This window comes from Canis lupus, chromosome 26 (assembly GCF_048164855.1).
Source record: "Canis lupus baileyi chromosome 26, mCanLup2.hap1, whole genome shotgun sequence".
Taxonomy (NCBI): domain Eukaryota; kingdom Metazoa; phylum Chordata; class Mammalia; order Carnivora; family Canidae; genus Canis; species Canis lupus.
In genome coordinates, this window is record NC_132863.1 from 18,555,409 (window position 1) to 18,580,473 (window position 25,065).

The 25,065-nt window shown below is 45.2% G+C and overlaps 1 protein-coding gene across 2 annotated transcripts in view; it reads right to left on the reverse strand.

The window, feature by feature from the left end:
• Positions 1-6,241: 6,241 nt before the first annotated feature.
• Positions 6,242-25,065, reverse strand: part of CDS2 (CDP-diacylglycerol synthase 2) — a 62,013-nt gene continuing 43,189 nt past the window's right edge. For both annotated transcript variants that reach the window (XM_072800149.1, XM_072800148.1), the window contains exons 5-13: positions 23,676-23,815; positions 22,115-22,173; positions 21,233-21,315; positions 19,166-19,253; positions 18,551-18,619; positions 17,468-17,620; positions 15,879-15,998; positions 14,438-14,541; positions 6,242-14,193 (exon numbers count right to left, since the gene is read on the reverse strand). In XM_072800149.1, the coding sequence (XP_072656250.1) occupies positions 14,061-14,193; positions 14,438-14,541; positions 15,879-15,998; positions 17,468-17,620; positions 18,551-18,619; positions 19,166-19,253; positions 21,233-21,315; positions 22,115-22,173; positions 23,676-23,815 (949 nt within the window). In that variant the 3' untranslated portion in view covers positions 6,242-14,060. The remainder of the gene's footprint in view (positions 14,194-14,437; positions 14,542-15,878; positions 15,999-17,467; positions 17,621-18,550; positions 18,620-19,165; positions 19,254-21,232; positions 21,316-22,114; positions 22,174-23,675; positions 23,816-25,065) is intronic.

The following is a 25,065-nucleotide window of genomic DNA, read 5'->3' on the forward strand; positions in this document are numbered from 1 at the left end:
CTTCTTGTAGTCTCATGGATTCCTCCAGGAGGATTGAGTCCCAGCTGCCCCCCTGGCAGGACCTTCTCATAGATACGTGCTTCTCTGTCTGCCTCCCCCACCACCGTGGGTTTGTCCTGAACATGCCCCCCGATGACCTCCCCGCTCTCAGGGTCTGCTCTGGAGAAGCCCAACCTACAGCAGCTGCTTAAAGGACTAGCTAAGTTGATTCTTCCTTCAGACCTTCTAGTCCTTCAGGCTCCAGTGTAGACGGGGAATAATTTTCACAGTGGAATTGAACACATGCAAATGACAGGCAAATCAATCACACTCAGTGGGGAGAATAAGAAGTATGGCTATTTCTGCAAACCTAATTATGCCAACGCCCACCAATGCCAGAAAGAGAGAGGCTGTTAAAACAAAGATAACAGAAACAAATGCACCAAAACAGCCAGCCCTGGTCCATGCTCTCAACTCTCAGAGGAGACCAAGAGACTTCACCATAAGAAGTTCTGATTTGCAAAGGTGGGGGAGGGAAAGTGGAACCATCTCAAGGGTTTCTCCTCTGAAACATCCTTCACACCCTTTACCCAGTTATGTGCCCACTCCCTTGGATCTCTCCTGCTCCCCATGACCACCTCTGTCCTATGCTAAATAGTGAGACTTTTACCAGGAAACAATGGAACCGGGTCCACAATTATGGGAAAGACCATCCTTTCCCCACCGCACTAACCTTGGTCATAAATCAAGTGATCCTGAGTATACAGGTCTGTTTCCTTGCTCTTTTTTTTTAAGATTTTATTTATTCATAGAGACATACACAGAGAGAGAAAGAGAGGCAGAGACACAGGCAGAGGGAGAAGCAGGCTCCATGCAGGGGAGCCCAACTTGGGACTTGATCCCGGGACTCCAGGATCACACCCTGGGCTGCAAGCGGCGCCAAACCGCTGCGCCACCAGGGCTGCCCTGTTTCCTTGTTCTTCATCCTTTCACTTTATTTACCAATTTCAAAATTACTACCTAGGGTGCTAGTTGATTCATCTTCATGCAGCAGGTATTTGATTGCATTGGTATACAGTTTATTTAGAAAAGGCAGGATCAATGCTGGATTCTGCCCCTTTGTTTACAAGTTCCAGAAATAGATTTCATTGACTAGCATCTTTCAGTGGTGATCCATTGAGTGTAAGTATCATGCTGATACTTCCCAAGTATTTAAACATAATTAACATATAAAACATAATTGATGATGTTTCAGTCAGGACTCTTTCCAACTCCTAACTCATGTCACCCTCCCAACAATACCATGGGGTGGGGGCTCTCATCACCCCCATTTCACAGATGAGGAAATGAGCAAAGAAAGGTTAAAGGATTTGCCCAAAGCCACCAGGTCACATCAGGAAATGATGGAGTTAGGAGAAAAAGTTGCTCACTCTCCTGGCCACAATGAAAAGGAAGACCAGCCATTCCTCCTTTGTGGATCTGTGAAGGACTCCATGGAGGGGGAGGGGTGGTCGCAGCACCGGGTGGGACTCTGCACAATGCCCTGACATGCTCAGTTGGCACCCCAGTGAGAATTCAGATCTAACTGACTTTGGGATGCTCCGTTATAATTTTAGTTCCCCCTGCCTTCCTTCCCAAGAGCCTCCTTCCTTTTATTTTTTAAAGAGTGTATTTATTTGACAGAGAAAGAGAGAGAGAGAACAAGCAGGGGGAACAGCAGGCAGAGGGAGAGGGAGAAACAGGCTTCCAGCTGAGCAGGGTGCCCCATGTGGGGCTCTATCCCAGGATTCCGGGACCACAACCTGAGCCAAACAAAGGCAGATGCTTAACCAGTTGAGCCACCCAGGCACCCCAAGAGCCTCCTTCCTCGTCTGTGCATCAGCTTCAGTGTCCCACCGTGCTCCTCCCTTCACTGGAGCATGGGTGCCTTTCCTCTGCTTCCCCCAGAAATTCACTTCTCAGATCAAGGGGTAAGTCACAAATCAATTTCTGATGGATGAGTAGTAGGTGCTAGGTGCCAGACAAGTGCTTTGCAGGTTTGCTCAATTATCTCCATTTTGTAGAGGAGGAAGCTGAATGGTTGAGTTTCCTTCAAGTCACAAAGCTGCGGACCATTGGACCAGGATTCCACCCAGAGGGATCTCACACCAAAGCCCTGTGCCTCGCTTATGACCCACTGCTGCCCTCTGCTGGGCTTACGGCAGCACTGCCCCGCGTGATGCCCATGCCTCTGGAGTGATTGCATCTGACCAGGAAGTGATGGCAGCGGTGGCGGGACCTGAGAAGGGCAGGGATGGTATTTCTCATTCTCAAAGCTACTGTCAGAACCAGTGACAATGACAAATTGCATCAGTCAAAACTATATGTATTATTTTGCTATGAAGAACATTATTGGGATAATTGCTGAAATTTGAATAAGGTTACAGAACAGTAAAGGAGCATAATGTCTGTAATTTCAAACAATTTGAAAAAGTGTGCGTGGAGAGAGAAAGGGAATAATTGGCAAAATGCTAATATTTGAAGAATCTGGGTGAAGTCTGGGGGGGCGGAATTCTTTACACTATTCTTATTTTTTTGTACATCTGAAATTATTTCAAATAAAAAGTTAAGTAATTGTACCTTCAATAAGCCACCAACTACATCTCTCCTGAGATGGTATCTGGCAACTGATGAAGTCTGTAGGAGACAAATTTATGATCCACAGGGCTCCATCCTCGGCTCCTCTTGATGACGATGATCACAATCACCGTAGGTACAGAGTACAGGGACCCTTGAGATGAGTAGAGGAAGAAGCTGCCTCTGAGGCAGTAGTGGCTAGGGGACTTCAGTTCTCATAGCACCCCATGTGCCGCCCCACCAATGCACATACCTATTTACAACTACAGGCAACAAGTAGAGACCCTCAAAAACCATAGGCCTGTCTGTGCCCAGACACTGGCACTGGTCAGCACAGTGAAGGAGCAGAAGGCATTTCTCATAGGAGAAAGAAGGGCATAAGATGGGACAGCTACAGAAGAGCAGCCTGGGTGGCAAGGGCAGGAGCCACCTGGGAGTACCCGGCAAATATTACAGGCATTTGTGAAGCGAAATAGATGAAGACTCAGTCTCTGAGATACAGGGAAAAGGAATGAGCACTAGGTGGAGGCATGTCATTCCACACTGTAGCCATGGTGGGCAACACCATTCCAGGGATTAATCCAGAAAGCTCACCTCAGGGACCCTGGGACTAGCGACTGGAGACACTCCCCCAAGAGGGCGAGGGGATGTCTGGGAGGGAATCAACTCACTGGAGGGAGTTTCAACCACCGGTTCTCAATCTTGGCTACACATTGGAATCAGCCAGAGAATTTCTTTCAAACACCCATGCCAGGGTCCCAGCCCCAGAGATTCTGAGGTAATTGGCTTGTGGTGCTGCCTGGGCATGGAGATTTTTTTTCAATTTCCTCAGGTGATTCTAATGTGCAGCCAAGCTTGAGAATCACTGGCTTAGAAAGCACTACCTTGGGCAGCCCAGGTGGCTCAGCACCGCCTTCGCCTCAGGTCCTGATCCTGGAGACTCGGGATCGAGTCCCACGTCAGGCTCCCTGCATGGGGCCTGCTTCTCCCTCTGCCTGTGTCTCTGCCCCTCTCTCTCTCTCTCATGAAGAAAAGAAAAAAAAGAAAAGAAAAGAAAAGAAAAGAAAAAAGAAAAAAAAAAAAGCAAGCACTACCTCTAAGACTCTTGGAATCTCAGAGAAATCAGGACCACATGAATAAGATTGGAGGGCCCATCTTCACTGTAGGAATAACAACTTCAAACACCCTCAAATAGAAATCAGACTTAACCCTGAACCTAGTCTCCAACGCACGTACATTTGACCCTGAAAATGTGCTGGGCTTTCTTGTTAAAATTGAGAAGAGGCAGGAATTAAGGGAATGGCAACATGGTTTTATTCCATTTGACAGCAACCTGGGCTTTGATTTTGGAACTAGCAATGGCTTTTATGGGGAGGTAATGGCTTGTGATTATGTCACGGTCAGGCCATCAGTCCATTCTCTGGGCTTTCTATCCCAACTGCCTGTCCTCTGAACATCAGAATACAGAAGTCATTCTTGCTTTGTTTCCCTCTGCCACTTTCCCCCAAGAGGCCAAAAAAGTAATGGCACCCCTCCTTCTTGAGGAAAGGGCCTCTAAAATTCTGGCCCTCTTCCCCAGGAGGAAGTTAGCAGCCACTTCTGTTATCAGGTGGGAGGGGGCCATCCGAAGACAAACTCCATACAGGTCTTTGTCTTGGCTCAAATGCTGGATTGTCTGAGGCATGAGACCATCTCATAGAAGGCATGAGGGGAAGGGCCCCAGGTGAAAAGAAGTAGATCCCTAAGTCCAGAACAATGAACAGAGGGCTTGGCTTTGGATCTGAACTCCTTCCCATCAATTGTCTCACCTAGTCTCCTGGCTCCTGGTACAGAATAATATCCACATCCCCTGGATTGGACATCCCCACATGGATATTTCAAGGCACATCAGACCTACTGTATCCAAAACCAAACTCCTGATCTTCCCTCTCTGCCCCACCTCCTACCCCAAACCTGTTCTCCTGCAGCCTTCTTCGGCCCCCCAAAATGGTGCCACCACTCTTCCAGTTGCCCAGGCCAACAGCATCATAGCCATCTTTCACTCCTCTCCCATGCTATATAAAATCATTCAGCAAATTCTGATGATTCTGTTTCTCACTATACCACCTCTCATGCTGAGTCACTGTCTTCTGCTGTCTCGATTGTTGTGTCCCTCGCTCTGGTCCTCCTGCTTCCACCCCTCTGAAATCTGTTCTTAACACAGCAGCCAAGTGAGTTTGAAAACAAACATCAGATCAAGTCACTCCTTGGTTCCAAACTCTCCAACAGCTCTCATCTCGCACAAAGTAAAAGCCAATGGCTTCACCCTGCATAATAACATCCTATCTCTGGGACCTCATTTCCTACCACTGCCCCTCTCCACTCACCCTGCTCCATCACTGTAGCTCCTTGAGGACATTTTGCATTTTGCTGCACACCTGCCCCAACACCCTCCCCCTACCCTTCAATGCATCCAGTGGCCTAAACTTCACCTTGGTAGCAAGGCCTTCCCCAATTACCCTATTTAAAATAATCTCTCCCCATTGGCATTCTCCTCCCCTGGCTACATTTTCTCCAACTAACATACTACCTTTTTCACGTGTCTGCCACCCTCTCTTAAAATGAATTCCATGAGAACAGGGACTTTGTTGCTGCATTCCCAGCAACCAGATGGGTCAAGCACAGAGCAGGCCCTCCAGGAACGTTTGCCGAATGCATGGAGATCATCAAGACCTAAGCATAGAGGCTCTGAGGTGGAAGGTCACCAGATGCAGTCAATTGCAGAGGTGCCCACAGGAGATGGGCCCTGATGCCATTGACTGGGGCCTCCTCAGAGCCAGCAGATGGACCTCACAAGCCAGGACAAGAGCCTTCAGCACATGGACAGAGGACTGGGGCCCCACCGTTTCTCCGGTGGGCAGGATGAACGTAGAATGGTCAGGCTGTCAGGGCACCTGGGTGGTTTAGCGTCTGCCTTTGGCTCAGGTCAGGATCCCGGGATGCTGGGATCAAGTCCCGCATCAGGCTCCCTTCAGGGAGCCTGCTTCTCTCTCTGCCTATGTCTCTGCTTCTCTCTCTCTCTCTCTCTCTCTCTCTCATGAATAAATAAATGAAATCTTTAAGAAAAAAACAAAAAGAATGGGCAGGCTGTGTTTACTGATGAGATCGCTCCTAAGTACTGGCTGTGGAACAAAACACTGGGCTAGGGCACGTGTGGGTAAAGGGCCAGGGTCTGGGTTTGGTCATGCAAACTCCACATGAAGAGGCCTCGCAGCCCATGTGGGTTAGGGGTGTGGACTTGGGAATCGTGGAGGTGAGTGTGGTAATCAGAGCCCTGGGAGTGGGTCAATACACCCAGGACAGAGTTCAGTTGTGGGGGGTGGAGAAAGCCTCAGGCAGAGTGCCACAATCTCAGGGACAGACAGGTGGAAAAGGATACTCAGAAAAGTGGCTGAGGAGGAAGAGTTAGGGAAGCCGGACCAAAGCCAAGAGAGCAGGTTGCAAAGGCCAAGGGCAGAATGTCTTTAGAAGCTGGCAGGGGTGGCAGCATTCTGGGAAAGGATGCTGGTTCCACACCGCATCCCCCCCGCCCCATTTCGAGCCAAGTCCCACGCACCCATACCCTTCACAAGGCACTCCTCCCCCATCAGAAACCACAAACAATACGGAACTTAATAGATGTTTATTTGTGTAACAGGAACATTCAGGTATATAAATAAGGTAAATATTTCCCAATGTACAATACATGATGTTCTGGAACTGCACTGAAAAAGAATCTACATGTACTGTTCCAACACAGATCAGAACACAGAGAAAGGTCAGCTGTGGCTAATACACATGGATTCCGCAAACCCCCAGGTCAGGTAAAGGGCACAGCCGCAGCACACCTATCTGGGGAGGCCCTAAGGACTGTCAGGTGGGCTCCATACACCCCCAAGAGCTGCTCCAAGGCTACCAGTGTGTGAGCGCAGGAAAAGCAAGTGTCAGTACCAGTTTACCCGTCTGACGTGACTGAATCACACCGCACGAGGGGAGGAGCAGAGACACTGACCTTGAGGAGGCAGGGTACACACAGGCTAACCTCTGGGTGGCACAGACACAGCTGGGATGGGCCACAGGTGACTGCCTGGCACTCCCCAATGGGGCAGGGAGGCGTTTCTGTCTGGGGGAGCTTTCGGGTTAAATCGATCCTCAGAGCAAGACAGAATTGAGGAGCAGCTCCACAGCTGTGCCCAGCTCCCCCAACACCCCAGAGCTCCTGGGGCTTCCACAGAGGGGCCCCCTACCTCACCCACTTTGGTTTTCCCCTTCCCTTTAGGAAAGTATGAAGCATCAATAAAAATTTGCTATCAGCATCAGCTCCAGAGGATAGTCCATATTCCGTGAGCTTTGAATCTTCCTGGATAGGCTTCTGAGCTCTGTTTCTGGTCCCTGCACCCACAAAACACAGGGCTGGCCCCCCGTTAGTCTGCCCTCAGCCACAGGACTCCTGCCTGGCCTCTCCTTTGCCTCCTGTGGCTTCTCACCCGTCTTCTGGGTGGAGGGCAACAAATCTCTGCATTCTGTCCTGACTTGTTCTTGCAGCTCCAAGTCCTTTGCTTTTATTGGCCATGATGTCCACTCATCTCTTCCCCTTTCTAACCAGTTCCCCAGATACCCAGCCAGGATGACCTAAGGAGTGACACGACACTCTGTGAATGAAAACAAAGCAGCACACGAAGGACATTCTTAGAAGAATATGGATATTCATTCTGCCAACTAGAATTCCCTTCCTATTCTGGCATTTCTAGGCACAAAGGCAGCAAGCCCAGTCCATAAACTGAATGAAGGGGAGAAGCAGATGTGTTCCGGGAGCCAAGGACAAAAACAGTATCAGGGACACAATTTCACTTGGGACAGAATCACCAGGTGGCTAAGTCCACTTACACCCTGTGAGTGTTACTTAGGTAAAGCCCTAGGGAGGCTGCAAGGAGCTAGGTAGGCCCTGCCCTGTGCCCAGGAGACCAACACAGGGCATTGTCGCCCCGATGTCCAGAGGGCCCCTGTCCCCAGTTGAGAGCCCATTTCTTCACAGACAGACGGCAACCTGTGTCCATCAGATGCAATAATCAGGGAAGAAGTGCCAGGCCTGGCAAATATGAGTCCAGGAGGGCGTGAGGGCAAACTAAGATCAGCCTGTCAGAGCAGATGCTTACTGAACACTTCTACAACCTTCTCCTGATTCCATTCATAGTCATTACTTCATTATTTAACTGAAGGGAAGAGACCATTCTTTAAATACAACGGGGCTTTGAGTCTAGTCTTCATTCCCCAACAACACCCAGGAAACAGTCCACGGTCAATTGGTAGTTATGATTATTCCATTGGCTTGAGACTCTCATGGATTCTGTCAGCAAGATTCCTTCAAAGCAAAGAACCCTCCACCTCAAACACATGCCCTCCCTCAAGTCCCCATCTCCATTTGGAAAACTAAGTGAAATATTGTTCACGCAATCCCAGTGCTTGTTTTCCGTTCATTCATCACACACCTATCTGATCCTTTAAACTAACCTTGATTCTAGCTAAACGAGACTCCACCAGAAACAAATACTCCATGCCATCTAGCCTCTCAAGAGGTCATCTGCTTCTAGCCCATTAATACCTTTTTTTTTTTTTAAGAGATTTGATTTGAGATAGAGAGCACAAGCAGGAGGAACAGCAAAGGAAGAGGAAGAAGCAGGCTCCCCGCCGAGCAGGGAGCCTGACACGGGGCTCAATCCCAAGACCCTTGGGACCATGGCCTGAGCTGAAGGCAGACACCTAAGCAACTGAGCCATCTAGGCACCCCTTGCCCATTAATACTTTTAAGAAAGCACGAAACACAAGGCCCCTGACTTATGTTGTGAGGGTATGGGCAGAACTTCTAAGATTTCCATCAGTACTATAATCCGCCACATAGGTTTCTCTTTTCCCCATTCTCCTTGGCCCTTAAGAGGCCCACCCATACAGGATACTGCTCAGGCCACTGAGCTGTGTACAAAGGAAAATGGGGTCCAGAGTGAGTCACAAGACCTCACCTCTCATGGAGTGGAGGCAGCATCAGGCAAGAGGTAAGAACCTTCTCCAAGGAGAGCCCAGGCCATGGGCAACAGAAAGTGGGCAAGACCTCACGGAAACCACTCTAACTAAGAGTGAAGAATTGCTGCCCATCATCATGTCTTCTTTCCCTTTGTCAGGCTAGCCTTCTAAATGAAGTCTGATGCACCCACACACTGTAGGTGGGTGTTAAAGTTGGCCTGCCTCTCTCAAAATCTTCTAGACTGTGAACACCCAGGCTGTGTGCAGGGCAAGTAACAGTGTAGTGACTAAGAACCCAGTCTCTGGCATTACACTAACTTCGGTTCAAATTACTTACTGAATTTGACAAGAACTACCATTTATTGAGTGCTTACTAAGTGCCAGGCACCGTGCTAAATGCTTACATGCATTAGCTCATAAAATCCTCAGAATAACCCCTTGTGGGAGGTGACTGTCAGACCCCATCAGATTTAGTAACCTGCCTAAACCTAGGGCTATTCGAGCCCGAAGTCTATCTTCTTAACCAGTGAGATCAGCCTGTCATGGTGCCTTGGTTTCCTTATTTATAAAATGAGGACAATAATATCTAATCAAAGGCTGTTTTCTGGATTAAAAGGGATAATGTATATAAACCCTTAGCATTATACCTGGCACATATTAAGCGCTATGACTATTATTGCAACTATTATTATTAATAATAATAACACACTGCTGGTATCTTATTTGCTCAATAAAAAGGAGCCTCAGCAGATAGGCATTTGGTGGAGAGGGGAAGGAGATGGGACAGGGTCTTCAAAAGGCCAAGAGATTTGAAACCCACTACCCATAAAATCTTAAGATGCCACATATTCTGCCCTCTAGTCTCATAAATTACTCAAATATTCTACAAACCCCAACATCCAAAGTATATCTCCCAAATTGCCCTCATAGCTGTGAGCTCTTCGCTCTTGAAAACACAGTCCACCTACAAACAGGTGAAAGTCTTACTCCATTAAGAGACAGCCCCAGGTAAGAATAACTTCTAGCCACCTGAGAGCCCAGGTAGTAAGGTCCCTACTAGTCAACCTGAAAGGCGGTGACAGGGCAGAGCCAGGAGGAACAGAAAGACAGGAACACTGGACAGTGGTACAAGCAGTCAGCAGCTGGGACTCCATTCCTCACTGAGAATGCCTGCCTGCTGCAGAGATGTGGATGAGCAGAGTCCAGGACCAAGATGAGGTGGGCCTAGAAGAGACTGTTCACTCTTGATCATATGGGCCAAGAGCAGCACCCTCTGCAGATCAGGCCATCAGGCCCTTACCCAACAAGGGAAACCAAATCAGACAATGGGAGTGTCAAATGTCTTTCAAAAACTGGAAAATGGACAACTGTGTGGAGAGTGATCAAGGGAAAGAGAAGTTCCTTTTGACCAAGACAAGGACAGAACAATGAGACTCTGGCCAAGAATCAGCCCCTCTAGGGAAGAAGCTGAGGATTTGTTATAGCTGCTTCTTCAGAGTCCCTGCTGCACACAAGCACAGTGAATATGCCCATGGTTCACTGTCTTGTGATGTCTAAACAGCCACCTGGACATCCTCCTCCTAGCCGTTCCTCCCCTCCCTGACTCTGGAAGAACGGGAACCCTGGGAAAAGTAAAACCACCCCCTCACTACTCCACCTGATACTCAGCACATCATCACAATGGGAAAGGAAGGTAGGCCCAGATGGAGTTACTCTGGAAGCCAGTGACGGTGCCTAAAATATTATGGACACAGGAAGAGGTTCCAGAATGACGGATCACATTGCATAGAGTAATGGAAATCTACTTACTTAGAAATTGACCTAGGGCAGGTTCCTAATAGAGAAAGGCCATTGTTGAGTTTTCTGAGCAGTAACACTCTTTGCCCTGAGTCATTTACATCCTCCCGACCACCTCCATCGACATGGGGGTGCCGCTGAGCCTGCTGGGGACTCGTGGACAGTTTGAAGATCTGAACTCAGGAAACCATTAGGATCATCTTCCAGCCAACTCAGCAACTAGCTTAGATTCAATTCAGGGTCTGTTTAATCTTTAAAATGTGTTATGCAGGAAGATTCCAAAAATATAAGTTACAGGAGAAGCGGCCCAGTGGGAAAAAACAAATACTATGAAAATGGCTCCAAAGTCCACCTGTATAAGATTAAATGTTACATTCCACCCCTTCTAAAAGTGAGACACTAATTTCAGACATACATTATAGAATTAGAGATACAAAATATAAAAAAACACTAAGAGTAAATAACTTAAAATATAATTATACTGTAGCTACTAATATGCTCAGAATATGAAACAGGCAAAAAATAATAAGCACAAATAAGATCCAGGTTGCCTTAGGGATTTCACTCTCAGAAGCAAAACATACATGTACACTTTCTCAATGCTGAGGGTGGTGAAGGGGAAAAGACTCAGGCATCCCATGAGCAGTCACGAGTTGGGCTCACCAGGGAGGATGCTCAGGCCCAGCCCTCTGCAGAACCCCTCCCCACCTCCAGGTTTCCAGGACACCCTTGCTCATCAGCTCCCTCTGTAAGTGCCAACCTGGTGCTGGGCCTCCTCGGCTTGAAGAACCAATGCTGCAGAATTCCAGGCACACTTAACACCATCTCACAAAAGCAAGTGGGGCCAGGGATCATCCCTATCCTGGTGAGCGGGGCAGTGCAAGGTGGAATGAGGCTTGCCTCTGCCCGGTGACCCTGGAGAAGCACTCTTGCTGCTCTGACCCTCAGTGACCTCACTAGTAAGGTGCTCAGGACTCCGACCTGAGGTGCCTCCAGAAATCACTAGATTCTGAGCAAAAAACAAAGGTTTCTAAATTAGGACTGCAAGATAATAATGATGCAGAAACAAGTGGGGAATGGAAAACCACACATGGGAGGGAGAAACTGAAGTCACAACAAGGGAGAGCACACAGTTTCGGTCACATTTTATTTCTCACACACACAAAAAAATGGATCTGAAGCAAGTTATGCCATTCATGAAGATCAGTCCAGGAGTATGTTAAAATAGTCTCCTACATCTTGACCATACGGTGAAATATCCTAACAAATGGGAGAAGGAAAAACACTGTGCATATTCAGAGACACAAGGTGGCTTTGCTTTCCTGGCTACTAGGCTCTAGGAAATTCCTCTTCTCTGACCAGAAAGCAGGTGGGGAAAACAGAAGATAAAACCCAAGCTGACCTTCTGGGCTTCTTGCTGAGAGCTCTAGTGAGAATCCAGCTTCAGTTTCCTAGGACCCCAGAGGCCCCCTCGGTGACCACTTCCACAGAGGAAGGTGCCAGGCACCCTGATCCCAAAGACAGTCTTCTGCAAGGGCTGCTGGGCTCCAGCCACCAAGGCCCCCACCATATGCCCACACTAAGGCAACAGAAACAACCAACCCCTTGTGTCTCTGGTTTCAGAAACCAAGTTCATTCTTCAATGTGAAAACTAGATTTGTTACTAATGACCTTCACTGTTTAAGATTTATCAGTGAAAAAAAAAAAAAAAAAAAAAAAAAAGATTTATCAGTGAGCTACTGACTCATCTCAAGGTCAGGCATTTAGTAATGGCCTGAAATCTCTTGCTGTTTGGGTGCCCAGGCCACAACTCGATACCCACAATTAGCCTCTGGTGACATGAACTTGCTCAGCCAGAATCACAGAACACTGGAATTAGGGGAGCACTCAAGATGAGGACCAAGAAAGTGCTGTGTCCTGCCAGATGGTCACATCAGGATCACACAGCCAGAACGGAAACCCCATGTAAAAACCCATTTTGTTTTTAAGGGGCCTCGGCCCTGAACCAGAAAAGCCATGTACTGAAATGGAAGTACAAGCTCAGAGGGGGGAAAGTGGCTTCAGTGCTGCAAACGTGGAGAAAGCCACGCAGTGATCATGAGCTGCAATGTTGAGAGGGGCCGGCTGCCCTGCGCCAGACATATCAGTGACCTAAGCTGACTGTGAACATCCAGGGAAGGCTGATTTAAACAGAAACAGAATGAACCAATAGCAGACCAAGGTGCTGAAGCAAGTCACTGCACCCTCATTTGGCAATGAGAACCACCATGGCACAGAATAACCGAACACCTGGGCACCAAGTTCTCTCTCCTAACCTCCCTTCTTGTCCTGACAAAGAACTTGTTGCCCCAAAGTCAACCTCACTCCTATAATCAGGCAGGGGGAAAAAAAAAAATCACAGTTTAAAAGAAAAAAAGGTCCCTCAATAAAATACAAACTACATCTAAACTGGTCACATTATATATATATAATATTATATATATATATATAAATGTGCATGTAATCTTCAGAATAGTCACACCTCTAATCAGGTTAGGTTTTCCAGAGTTGTAAGCAGGATTTTGTGGTTTCAGTGAAGAAGTCATGGTACAATTGAAATCACTGTAAGAAAGAAGTGATTTTTTAAAACACACAGATACACACTTGCCGTAAGGGTAGTATATATACAACACAGCAGCTATTAGGGTGGTCGGTCAGGCAAAGGGTGAGTGAACAAGAAGCCCCCTGCTCCCTGCCTAACAGGAAAGCCCCCAGAAAGGATTCAGCAGCAACAAGTCTACAGCACAAACGTGAACAGTAGCGTCCCTGAAAAGACATAGCTGGACTACCCAAGAGGAGCCACTTGAGTCTATAACCTGTGGAAAAGGGCTCGGTTACAGTACATTCTACTGCATACACTTGAAATATTACAGTGTATTTTTTCAGACTATTATAAATAATTTCTCGTGCTTCCTGAAGAAAAAACTATTGAAGCCGCCTTTCGGTCTATGATGAAGTAAGGTGAACCCATATCAAAGCAGAGCTCACACTCCGCAGGACTTTGTGGGTAGAATGCTTATCTAATTAACAAACTTTTGTCCCTCCGGCGTACAGAAGGCAATTGTCCCATCATTCCAGGGCAGGAATTCTTGAGAAGCCCAGGTGAAAGCTCTCCAGTAGCAAAGACATCCAAGCTATGCACCTCTTCCCAGCTGGGAGCAGCTACAAAGACGACAGGCCAGGGGACCCCCTGAACTGATCAGACACAGATGAACATCCACTTTCTGATCGAGCCCAGAAACAGAGGCTCTAGCTTGGGAGCAAGAAGCACAAGCAGATGCACCCTGGTTGGACAACACTGTCTTTCAGGTTAAAACTTTTTTTAAAAAACCCAAATGGTCTTACCCCCGTGACTTCTTTCCAACTCAAAGCTGTAGTTTATCCACGACCCAAATCATAAGCACAAAGACAGTATATACAGATTGTTTTTAAAACCCACAAATAAAAAACACTCTAACCCCCCCCCCCCAAAAAAAAAAAAAAAGAAAAACAGTGAGTTGAAGCCTCGTCATTGTCTGAATCACATCAGTGGGGCTTGCCTTGGAACCTGGCCCCTTGCTCCGTTTGCTCCTGCTGTCTCAGCCCCAGGGCCCCTATTCATCCTCCGTGGCAACTGTCAGCATCCCCTTGTCAGCCAGGTGAGATCTGAGTGTGTTGAAGATGTGAAGCTGTTGATCTGGACGCAAGGTCAGGAACTGCTGAATCAGCTTGCTTGGGTTGGGGCCCCTGGAAGAGAATGTGAGGAAACAGGAGCCCATCAGCCTGATCACCCAAATGGTTGCTGTTCTCTCTGGATTCTCTACTCATGGAGGGCAGGATGGGGGGCCCTTAGAGAATCCAGACAGAGTACAACTAAAAACTGCATTCGTGTTTGGGACGCTTTTCACTCCAACTGATTTGTAGCTCAAATTCTAGAATTTCACCACATTCAAAATTCCACCAACATGGTTCAGATGGAATGGCACAGTACCTGATAAAACTGGCAATGTACACGTTGACAAAGGTGGCCATCAGGTACTGGCAGTCAAAGCGATCCATGATGCCTCCATGGCCAGGAATGGTGTTGGCGAAGTCCTGTTTGAGGCAGAGGAAGGACTGGTGAGCCTGGGCTAGGCCAACACCAAACCCTGGCCTATGGTCCCTTGTCAATGCCCCACTAATGTCCTGAGTAGCTAAGGGCAATAGAAAGTAAGAAGTGTTGGTTCAGGGGGATCCCTGGGTGGCTCAGCGGTTTAACGCCTGCCTTTGGCCCAGGGAGTGATCCTGGAGTCCCGGGATCGAGTCCCAAGTCGGGCCCCTTGCATGGAGCCTGCTTCTCCCTCTGCCTGTGTCTCTGCCTCTCTCTCTGTGTCTCTCATGAATAAATAAATAAAATCTTAAAAAAAAAAAAAAAACCAGAAGTGTTGATTCAAATGCTGAGTGTATTATAGAACACAATCTTATGGTAAAAGGTTTCTTCTGAAGAAAGATACAACATATATTAACAAATAAACTGAAAATCCAACTACAGTTGACCCTTGAACAACAGGGGTTTGAACTACATGGGTCTACTTATACTTGAATTTTTTTCAGTAAATACAGTAATGTAAATGTGTTTTCTCTCACAATTTTTTTTAAAGATTTTATTTATTTATTCATGAGAGACAGAGAGAGGCAGAGACACAGGCAGAGGGAGAAGCAGGCTCCATGCAGGAAGTCTGATGCAGGACTCGATCCCAGGACCCTGGGATCATGACCTGGGCTGAAGGTAGATGCTCACTCACTGAGCCACCCACGTGTCCCTCTTTCTAATTTTCTTAATCACATTTTCTTTTCTCTAGCTTACTTTATTGTAAGAATACAGTCTATAATACATATAACATACAAAATATGTGTTAATCAACTGTTTATCAGTAATTCTTCCAGTAAACAGTTATATGTGAATTTTCTACTGTGTGGGAGAATGGGGATGGTGGAAGGGAGCAGTGCTTCTAACCCCTGCATGTTCAAGGGTCAACTATACTGAATTTTCTTGGAAACAATGTTACTCTTGTTTTGTTGTTGTTGTTGTTGTTTTTTTTTAGAGAACATAAGGCAGTGGGCAGGGGGTGGGGGTGGGGGCAGATGTGCAGAGGGACAGAGAGAAAGAATCTTAAGCAGGCTCCACCCATGGGGCTCAATCTCACGACCCTGAGAGTCATGACATGAGCTGAAATAAACAGTTGGACACTTAACCAACTGAGCCACTCAGGAGCCCCAGAAACAATGTACTTTTAATTAACCAGCCTAAATTCCACCCATAAGTGAAGAAGAGCACACATATTAGTCAGTTTACAGCTTGGTATTTTGAAGGAGGTGGTGGTTGATGGGGAGGGAAAGGAGGATATCAGGCTGAGAGACAACAAGAACAACAGAGAAGAGAGTTTTCCTACTTTGATTTTAAAGGCTCGTTTGAATCCACTTGCGAAGAAACCTCCAAAGGGGCCGATGAGCGAGGCAAAAGTGGACAGGGCAATGCTGTGAATCTGGAAGGGGTACATCCAGACTGTTGTCTGAGAAGAATAAATGAAATCAGTCAAGATGCCTTGTTAACATAAATAACTCTTTATGAAATGAACTATATTTTCTCCCCCAAAAACAAAATTAGTAAGAAAACTAGATTTTGTTTGTTTATAAATCTCTAATGCCTGGCTTAATAGAGAACATTTATGCATTCAGTCTGTTGCAATATGATGTTTTAGTTGAAGCATGTGGAAAAAATCCAGCCTTACACAGTAGCTGAAAGAAGGAAGAGTATTTTAGCATTGTCTTTTCAGATAATTATAGGTATTCTTCTCTGACACTACACCAGAACTGGACAAGTGGTAGTTTCTTAAAAATTTGGTGCAGTGTGGAATTTGAAATCCAATGAATGAACTTATAATACTCTTAACATTGAAATCCATGGGTCTGTCTTACACTTTGAATGAATCTTTTACCCCACCTGACAGTTTAAACACCATGCATTGGCCATTTAGAAAATGACAGTTCACTAAGTTATATAAATCTTCCAAATGTAGACACATTTTGCTATAAACAATGTCAAAACACATGTCAAAATAATCATTATGTTAAAATCATTATAAAAATCCCACACACAAAAATCATTGCAGCTCACATCCACAAAGCTTTGAAGTATTAGGAAGCTGTCAAGCTCCAGTGACAGGTATATGCTTTCCAAAATACTAATTTTCACTAGGAAGCCAAATTCTATCATTGGTAACAATCACTGTCAGGTGTTTTCCTTGAAGTGACAGGCTGACTTCATCCGTTTTCAAAGAAAATGTTTGTCAAATATGCAAAGTTGAAAAACTAGTCAGTTCAAGTAAAAATTATGTCCCTATAAAAAAGCAGCTAGCTCAGCTCATAATTCAAACAGGTACATGTCTGCTTTTCTTTAGGTAAAGGAAATGAATACTTTCTATTTGTGTGTGTAAGAGTACTAGATAGGTATGTATTCAAGGGTCAGGATTTAATAAAATGAATCATTTTATGGTTTCACCAAAGACACTCTTAAGAGGAACTACCTTATTCTTACAGCAAGTGTGTGGCATGAAGAATCCAATGTCTTAGTTCAGTTAGGTGCCACTGCCTTCACTCATGCTAGAGTATCAGCAAGTTTACCCACAACTGCTTTTCACCTTTCACAGCAAATGTCAACAAGGTTAAAAAAGGCAAATAATGTTATTATATCATTATGAAAATAACTGTGACCTCAGAGATTCCCTAAAAGGATCTCAGGGACTCCCCAGACCACAGTTTGAGAACCACTGGTCTAAATGAATTGAAGTGAGCTGAAGTGTTTCCTTCTGTTCTCACCCTTATCTGACTTGAACAAGTCTCCTCCACGCTGGGATCTGCAGCACTGTGGAGGGAGGAAGCAAGGTTTTTTCTTGAGGGAGTTGCCATGGTGGAGAGAGGGTTCGCTCTCTGCAGTCACTAGCTAACCAGGGATAGTTTGCCCAACGTGAGTGGCACATACCAAGCCAATGACTGACTGGATCACCTCAGGAATGTTGTACTCCTGCAGACGAAAGAGGTCGGAGGGCTCGCAGTCCACAGTAAAGCTGTTGGTGTCATTGTTGTATTCCACAGGGCAGACAAAGCATCTGTACCCGGACATCACATAGGACAGCTGAAGATAAAGAGCAGAGTTGGGCAGAAGATACAAGTCCCAGCCATCCTGCCTGAGCAGCTCGCATGGGGTTTCACTGCATCTCTCACAGCGCCTAGGACCCTGCTAACTGTGAGCTGTGCACTAAATCAGAGGTTCATGCTTCCCCACAAGTATTTTGCCTGAGTTTGGAAAAGAATTGAAAAAGAGGTTCATGGCCCACTGAGGCTTTACACATAGTTGCCCAAACACCCAGATCGAAATCCAGGAAAGACCTGAAGGAATTTGGGCAAAGGACTACAAGAAGCTTCTCCCCATTTAGGGGAGCAATGGTCCCTTTTTCTCAAGATCTCTTAATTTAATTTGAACTGGAGGCATGTTGTCAGGGAGTGGTATAGTGAGAGACAGCCAGCCTAGAGGAAGAATATAGAAGAGCAAGGAAGTAAAGGAACCAGTACTGGAGGACGGCTGGCACTTCTGAAAAGAGAAGCTGGCCTGATGGTCAGAAGCAGGGAATGCTCCAGAAAGGGTGGGAAGATCATCCTCCTCCCACAGGGCACACATGGGAGAGAACCTGGGCTGGAGTGACATAACTCACCTCACCTCCTACTCTCAGCTACCAATCACTCAACCTTGAAATACCAAATGTGTAGATAAGGACATTACCTGCTGAGTGTCACCACGCCTTGGCATGAGAGGAGTACAGGTGCATCTGGCCCCCTGCTCCTCAACTACCAAGACCCTGTTTGAAAACTGGCAGATGAAGGACAGCTGACTCTGCTGAGCCAGTGACAGAGCAGGCCATGCTCATGCCCCTCACGGGGTGAGGTAATCACTCAGTGGGACAGAGTCCTTGGCCTCAGGAAACCAGCTCTCTAGCCCTCGGCAAGCTTTGATGGTAGGTGTGAGGTCTCTGTCCATTCCCCCAAGCAGCAGGGAACCACCACTTACCAGCAGGCCAAACACCACAGTAGCAAAGAATCCTCCAATGAAGCCTTCCCAGGTCTTCTTCGGGGACAGCTAGGGACAAAGAACAAATTCTTAACAAAGGGCATTTTGACAACTGGCTTTGGAAACAATGATTACTTGTTTAAAATCTTTCTACTATAAAAAAAAACAAAAAACAAAAGAAAACAAAAAGCCCCACCTCATTCTGTTAACCACCTCCCCTTCTAAAATAACCCTATACTGGATCTCCTTACTCCACTCCCAGCCTCATACCCCTCAGTTTCCTTTCTGTCCCAATTAGTCATTCAAGTCAGATAATTAGGAAAGGGTATACTAATTTAATGACAACACTCATATTCAGACCAAAGCCCCCAAAATTTGCCTATTTTGTCTATAAACATTCTATTAGCTCTTTTCCTCTCTATGAATAGTTGTCAAATGTCTTCCTTTGGCTTTTCTCTCAAAACTAAGTCCTTGCCAGCTAGACTTTCTTTGGGATGACTGAAGATACACACACATACATAGGCTAGATTTCTTTTGTTCCCAAGCTGCTCTGCTTGTACTGAAAGCACCACCCTTCCCTCATGGCAGTACTTCATGTTAGGATGACCCACTTACCTTAATGAGAGGGGTCCGACCGAAGAAGAAGCCAAACATATAGGCCATAATGTCATTACAGATCACACAAGAGATAGGGACAATGAACCTAGGGAACAAACCAAAGTAAAAATCAACTTTCCCAAGATGGCAATACCTCAGATGTCTACAAAACAATGCCGTTCATCAATTCCAATACCAACGAAACCTGTAAGTACTTATCCATGAAAGAAGCTAGAAAGAAATAAAAAACAGACAAACTATACCTAGTACCAGGGACAAAGCAGACGTTCACATGTTTTCTGAATAACTCCTGAATAAATGATGGTGTTCTATAAAGTGCCATTTGCTTTTTCTTTTACAAAAGTAATATATGCACAGTGTAAACGTGGTAATACAAATTTGAACTGTAAAGAAGAAAACGTTTACCCGGTTTCCCTCATCCCTATCTCTATTCCCCCAAAATAATTACTTGTACTCATTCCTGACTTCTCTCCTTCTAGTGGTTACCTACATAATTCTATGCAGTGTATTTCATGTTTATTTCATAACTTACCTACTTTTTTTGTAAATGGTTTATGACTAACTCTAGCGAGCACTACATTTCCCTAGGGCTATGCTGAGCGCAGAACCACATCCCACACCCCACACAGCTAGCTATCTTCTTGACCCATCACCCCTGGCCTGCTGATCGCCACCACGAAAAAGGAGCCGTACAGCTTCACACCTGTACCATCGTTCTGCTCTCCTCACTCTCCATTATCACTTTTTAAAAATGTCCTCTATTTAAATTGCCTTATTTAACATGATATACATAAATCTCTGATTTCTTGACTCATCAATTAGAGGCAACATTTTCTGTTTGTTAAGAGAGCATCTGTATCGTCCCAAACCCATACAATGTCAAAGTTCTACTTTGTCGAGGCTTCTAGCACATATTCTCTGCTCTTCATATTTTCTACATCTATAATTAAATCCTATAGGTTGAGTGAAAACCAATAACCAGAAATTTTACTATGATTCACATACAACCAAGTGGTATGTTTGGCCCTAAAGATAAGGACTTATCATGGGCCATTCCTTAGAATTATCTAACAAAAACTCTGAAAGAAAGGGAAAGATTGTGTGCCTCCTTAGGCCATTATTATCATTGTTTTAAACGTTATAGTGCCCAAGGCCAACATTTATGTCTCTGTTCTAAGCACTTTACTATAGTTACTAATTTATTCCTCAGGAGGTAGGTATTACTATAACCTCATTCTGAGATCTGAAAACAGAGGCACAATCTGGAGTCTTAATCACACTTGAGTACCTCATATAAATTAGGATATGCCTTCATCTTCTCTCCAAGATCATCCAGCTTCCTCAGTCAACCTCCTGATTTCTGTAAATCCTGACAGATTTCTTGCTGAAACCATTGTACTTCTGGAAAAAAATCTACTAAGTAATGACTACTATATGGTTCTTTTGACACATTGCCAGATTCTATTTGCTAATAGTTTATTTATAATGGTTACCTGTAATCATTAAAGAAATCAGTGTAACATTCTTCTTTCTACCTCCCTCAGCTTATTAGCTTTCATATGAAGGGGTAGATAAAACTCTGCTATCATCATCGGTTGCTTTTTCCCATGTGTGGATTCTTAGGCGATTTTCAAAGTTCTTCTATAGTTCTTGATCTTTTCAAGTTTTCTTCTTCATGACTTTTGGGAGTTTACATTTTCCCAGATCATGAAAGTTTCCTTTAGTTTTTCCAACCTGTTGCCATACAGTTGCATTGTCTTTGATTCTTTAATTATCCATGTATTTGTTAGTCTAGAATATAGGTTCTCAAAGTATAGGTACTGGCAGCAGCAGCAGCATCACCCGGGAATATACTAGAAATTCTCATTACTGAATCTATTGAAGTAGAAACTCAGGAGGGAGGCCCAGTGATGTATGTTGTATGTAACTAGCCCTGCAGGGGATTTTGATGTAGCTCAAGGTAAGAACTCCTTGGCTTAGAAGGTAAGCTTGAGTTCTCAGCCTACTGGACATGAGAAAACCCACAAAATAAAAGGGAAAATCTCCCTCACTGACATCACTCACCAGATCATTCCTTCAAACAGGTTGTGAATAACGAGATGTGACTGAGTCACAACAATCAATAATGTTACATGGGTCCAGCCAAACTGCAAAAGATGATCAAAAATACATTTGACCTATATGTTACCCTGAAAGGAACTTCAAATAACAGCCAATAACAAATAGAAAATAGCTTAAAAAAAAAAAAAAAAAGACAAAAAACAAAAACAGGTAGAATAGATGTCTGTACTTGTCTTACTATAAGTAAAAAGGTACAGAACAGGCATTTGGTATGAACTTTGCCCCCAGCTACAATTAGGGACCACAGATGAGCAAGTCTTTCTCCGCTCTGAAAGCCTAGGTTTCATCTCATTTTCTCAATAAATGTTGAGTGCTGGGGCATTTGGAGTGGCTCAGTCAGTTAAGCGTCTGCCTTCAGCACAGGTCATGATCTCAGGGTCCTGGGATCAAGCCCTGTGTCAGGCTTCCTGCTCGGTGGGAAGAGTCTACTTCTCCTTTTGTGTGCGTGCATTCTCTAAGTAAATAGAATCTTTGTAAAAAATGTTACTTGAGTGCTTGGTACACTCAGTCAGGGGTTGTTTTCAAGTTGAAAGAGAGAGGTAGCAGGGCCTGAAGCTTCACCTTGAGCCTTACTTGAAAGCCACCTCCAGGTCCTAGTGGAAAGACTGCCTGGAGTATAAATTAAGTAAAAATGATTGGGTCTATGTGAATGCAGAGCCACCTAACTTAAACAGAGACACCCCTTCATGTTCTAGGTTCTAGATGCACACAAAACAGACTGCATTCCAGAGTTCCGATTTGTCACAGAAAGCAGAGTCTTGTTGAGTTTCTGCAGAACTTCACTTAAGTCAAGAATTCTGACACACATACATATATTTCCCTTACCATGTAGAACTGCAGTCGATAATGCTTCTTGACCAGACTCAGTACAAACATGCAGAATCCTAGTTTGAGGAGGAGAAAGGGCAAAATGAATCACACCCAGCATTATCTCTGTCCTAGTCATTTCCTTTAGATGTGTTAAATGGTCCTTTGGCCAATTTCCTGGCAGAAGTTAACCAGCACACAATTCCAAAGCCCAGGGGAATAAACCTAGTTATTCCAGTAAGAGTTAGGAACAAAACTGCACTCCTTCAAGACAATCAAAGGAAGGCAATATTTTTAAATCTTGCAGACTACACTTGATTTAGAACACTGTTCACCAGATAGGAATGTTTTGATCCTAGAGCAGGGGTCAACCAACAAAGGTCAGGCCAGCTGCCTGTTTGCCTATTTATTTTATAAATAAAATTTTATTGAAACACAGCCATGCCCATTTGTTTATATATTATCTGGGGTTCTCCTTTCGTGCTCAAGGGCGGAAGAGTTGCAACAAAGACTCAATGGTCCCCAAAGCCTAAAATACTATCTGGACCTTTATGAAAAAGTTTGCTGACCCTATCCTAAATTATAGGTTTGGCTAAGGGAGGATCTACCTAGTATGGAGTCAGGGCCTTGCATTTCTCACAAAAAAAGAAAAAAAAAAATCTGCAGGCCCACACACTCCTCCAGGAAGGAAAGAGACTTTTACCCACAAGAGTGGCTTGGCCCCTCATGTGGCTATTCCAGACTCCTGACCTCCCACTGTGGAGGCTACTTTCAGTGTCTGAGGCATGCTCTTTGACTATGCTCAACAGCAACAGACTCCTTGGCAATGGATTTTCTGGTTTAATGGCCAGGTATTATTCACAGAGCCCAGTATTGCTATCAAGCTGATCAAAAATAGGTCAGACTGAAATTTAGGTCAGAACAAATTTCTCCTGTGCCTCAAACTGGCTTTGAGAGTAACTACGAAAAACACTAGCATTAACACTTAACACTCAGGTAGGAGTGAGTTTAGACTGACACAGCACCTTACTGTTTGTCAACTTTTAATGTATCTGATTAAATCTTCACAATACCTCTGCTGTTTTAGCTCCAGACTACAAAAGAGTCTCAGAGATTAAGCTCCCAGCTCCTATGAAGTCACGCTCTTTTTAAACCCAGATAGGTAAAATTTCTACCACACTGTAATGGCCCTCGTGCAGCTCCTCAGGTGACTCCCCTAAAGGCAGCTGCTTGTTTTTATACCCAAACTCCTAGGTGGTTTTTGTTTTGATCACAGCACAGAATCTCTGCCAATAGCAGAGTCAGGAATGGACCGTGTTATGCTGTCCTCCATAGGAGGCTGGGACACAGGGACAGGTGGCACAAACTATAGTCCCTAAAACCACACAAGGCCCTCAGTCCCATTTCTTAGTCAAAAGCTGCTATGACTCACATTTAAGGCAGAGCCCTCAGCTCTGCTGTCCCACACAGACTTAACATCATCCAACCTGTGCATTAACCAAGAAGTTCCCCAACTTCTACTCAGCAAATGTACAAAAACAAGACAAACACAAGAACTGGTAAACCACTAAATGCCTACCTATTAGATAGAGAGTAAAGGAAATGAAGCGGTGGTATTTACTGAGAATCCGCAAAGGCTCCTCTCTCTGGACCAGAGTGAAGAAGTAATCTGTCACTGTCTCGCCATAGAAGAAGTAATTGACACACAGGAGAAAGTACCTGTAAATGAAGACAGGTCACCACCATGGGGAGCACACATGTAGCCTCTCCTTCACAGTGAGGCTGACAGGAAGCTCTGAGGATCAGAGCAGCAGTCCACCCGAACCCTCCCGTGGCAGCTCCCAGAGGGACAAACCAACCACAATTTCCTGTTCACTGGAGACCCTGTGGGTGAGAAGTTTTATCTGGAAGTCCATGGCAGTTTTCACTCACTCTCCATTCATCACAAACCTGAGACTCAGTTTTGCCCCTTTTATAAAGTCACCATGCCTAACCTAAGAATACTCCAACATATGACCTTCCAGAGCCTGCCTCATCCTGCCTCCCCATCCTGTTCCCACTCTTCTGGGAACCCTGCACACCTATCACAGTGGTTTACTCTGGCTTTGCCACCATCTGCTTCACTCCTATCTCCCCCACCCTGGGACATCCTCTTCACTTACCATTTTGTCACTCGTTACTCAAATACCATTTTCTTCATAAAAACTTGTACAACCAAAAAAAAAAAAAAAAAAGAAAGAAAAGGGGATCCCTGGGTGGCTCAGCGGTTTAGTGCCTGCCTTTGGCCCAGGGCGCGATCCTGGAGTCCTGGGATCGAGTCCCGCATCGGGGTCCCGGCATGAAGCCTGCTTCTCCCTCCTCCTGTCTCTGCCCCTCTCTCTCTCTCTATGTCTATCATAAATAAATAAATCTTTAAAAAAAAAAAGCTTGCACAACCTAGCATGGTTCTGCCTCCTCCATGTTTATTTCTATAGTATGTAGTATTTGGCCATTTCACTAAGCAATTAATTGTGCTCTGAGTATCTCCGTCTCTGAAGCCTCTCTGACACATAAACCTTTCACTGGCATTAATTCATTTGTTTATAACCTGCCTCCTCCACTGGACCTCTGGGAAGGGAGAGGCCATGGCTCATATACCCTGGCAGTCTTAGTGATGCTTTGGAGTATGGGCGCACACAGACCTACTCCAAATACTCAATCAGGATCCTGAGGTAGGAAAGAGAGTAGAGAGCTTCTCTCCTCTATTTTCTTTCTTCTTCTTTTTTTTAATTGTGGAAGTTCAAGAACTCTCGTATTGGATTTGTTTTCTGTTACATGAAAAACACTCCCTTAGGTCAGTGACCACAACAGAAGGTCAGAGATCCTGAATGTGTTTAACAAAATTTAAAATACTGCTTCTCAGCTATAGGACAGTCACAAGAGAGACCTACATCTTAACCCAGGTGACAGGCACAGGCCCATGCGGAGAC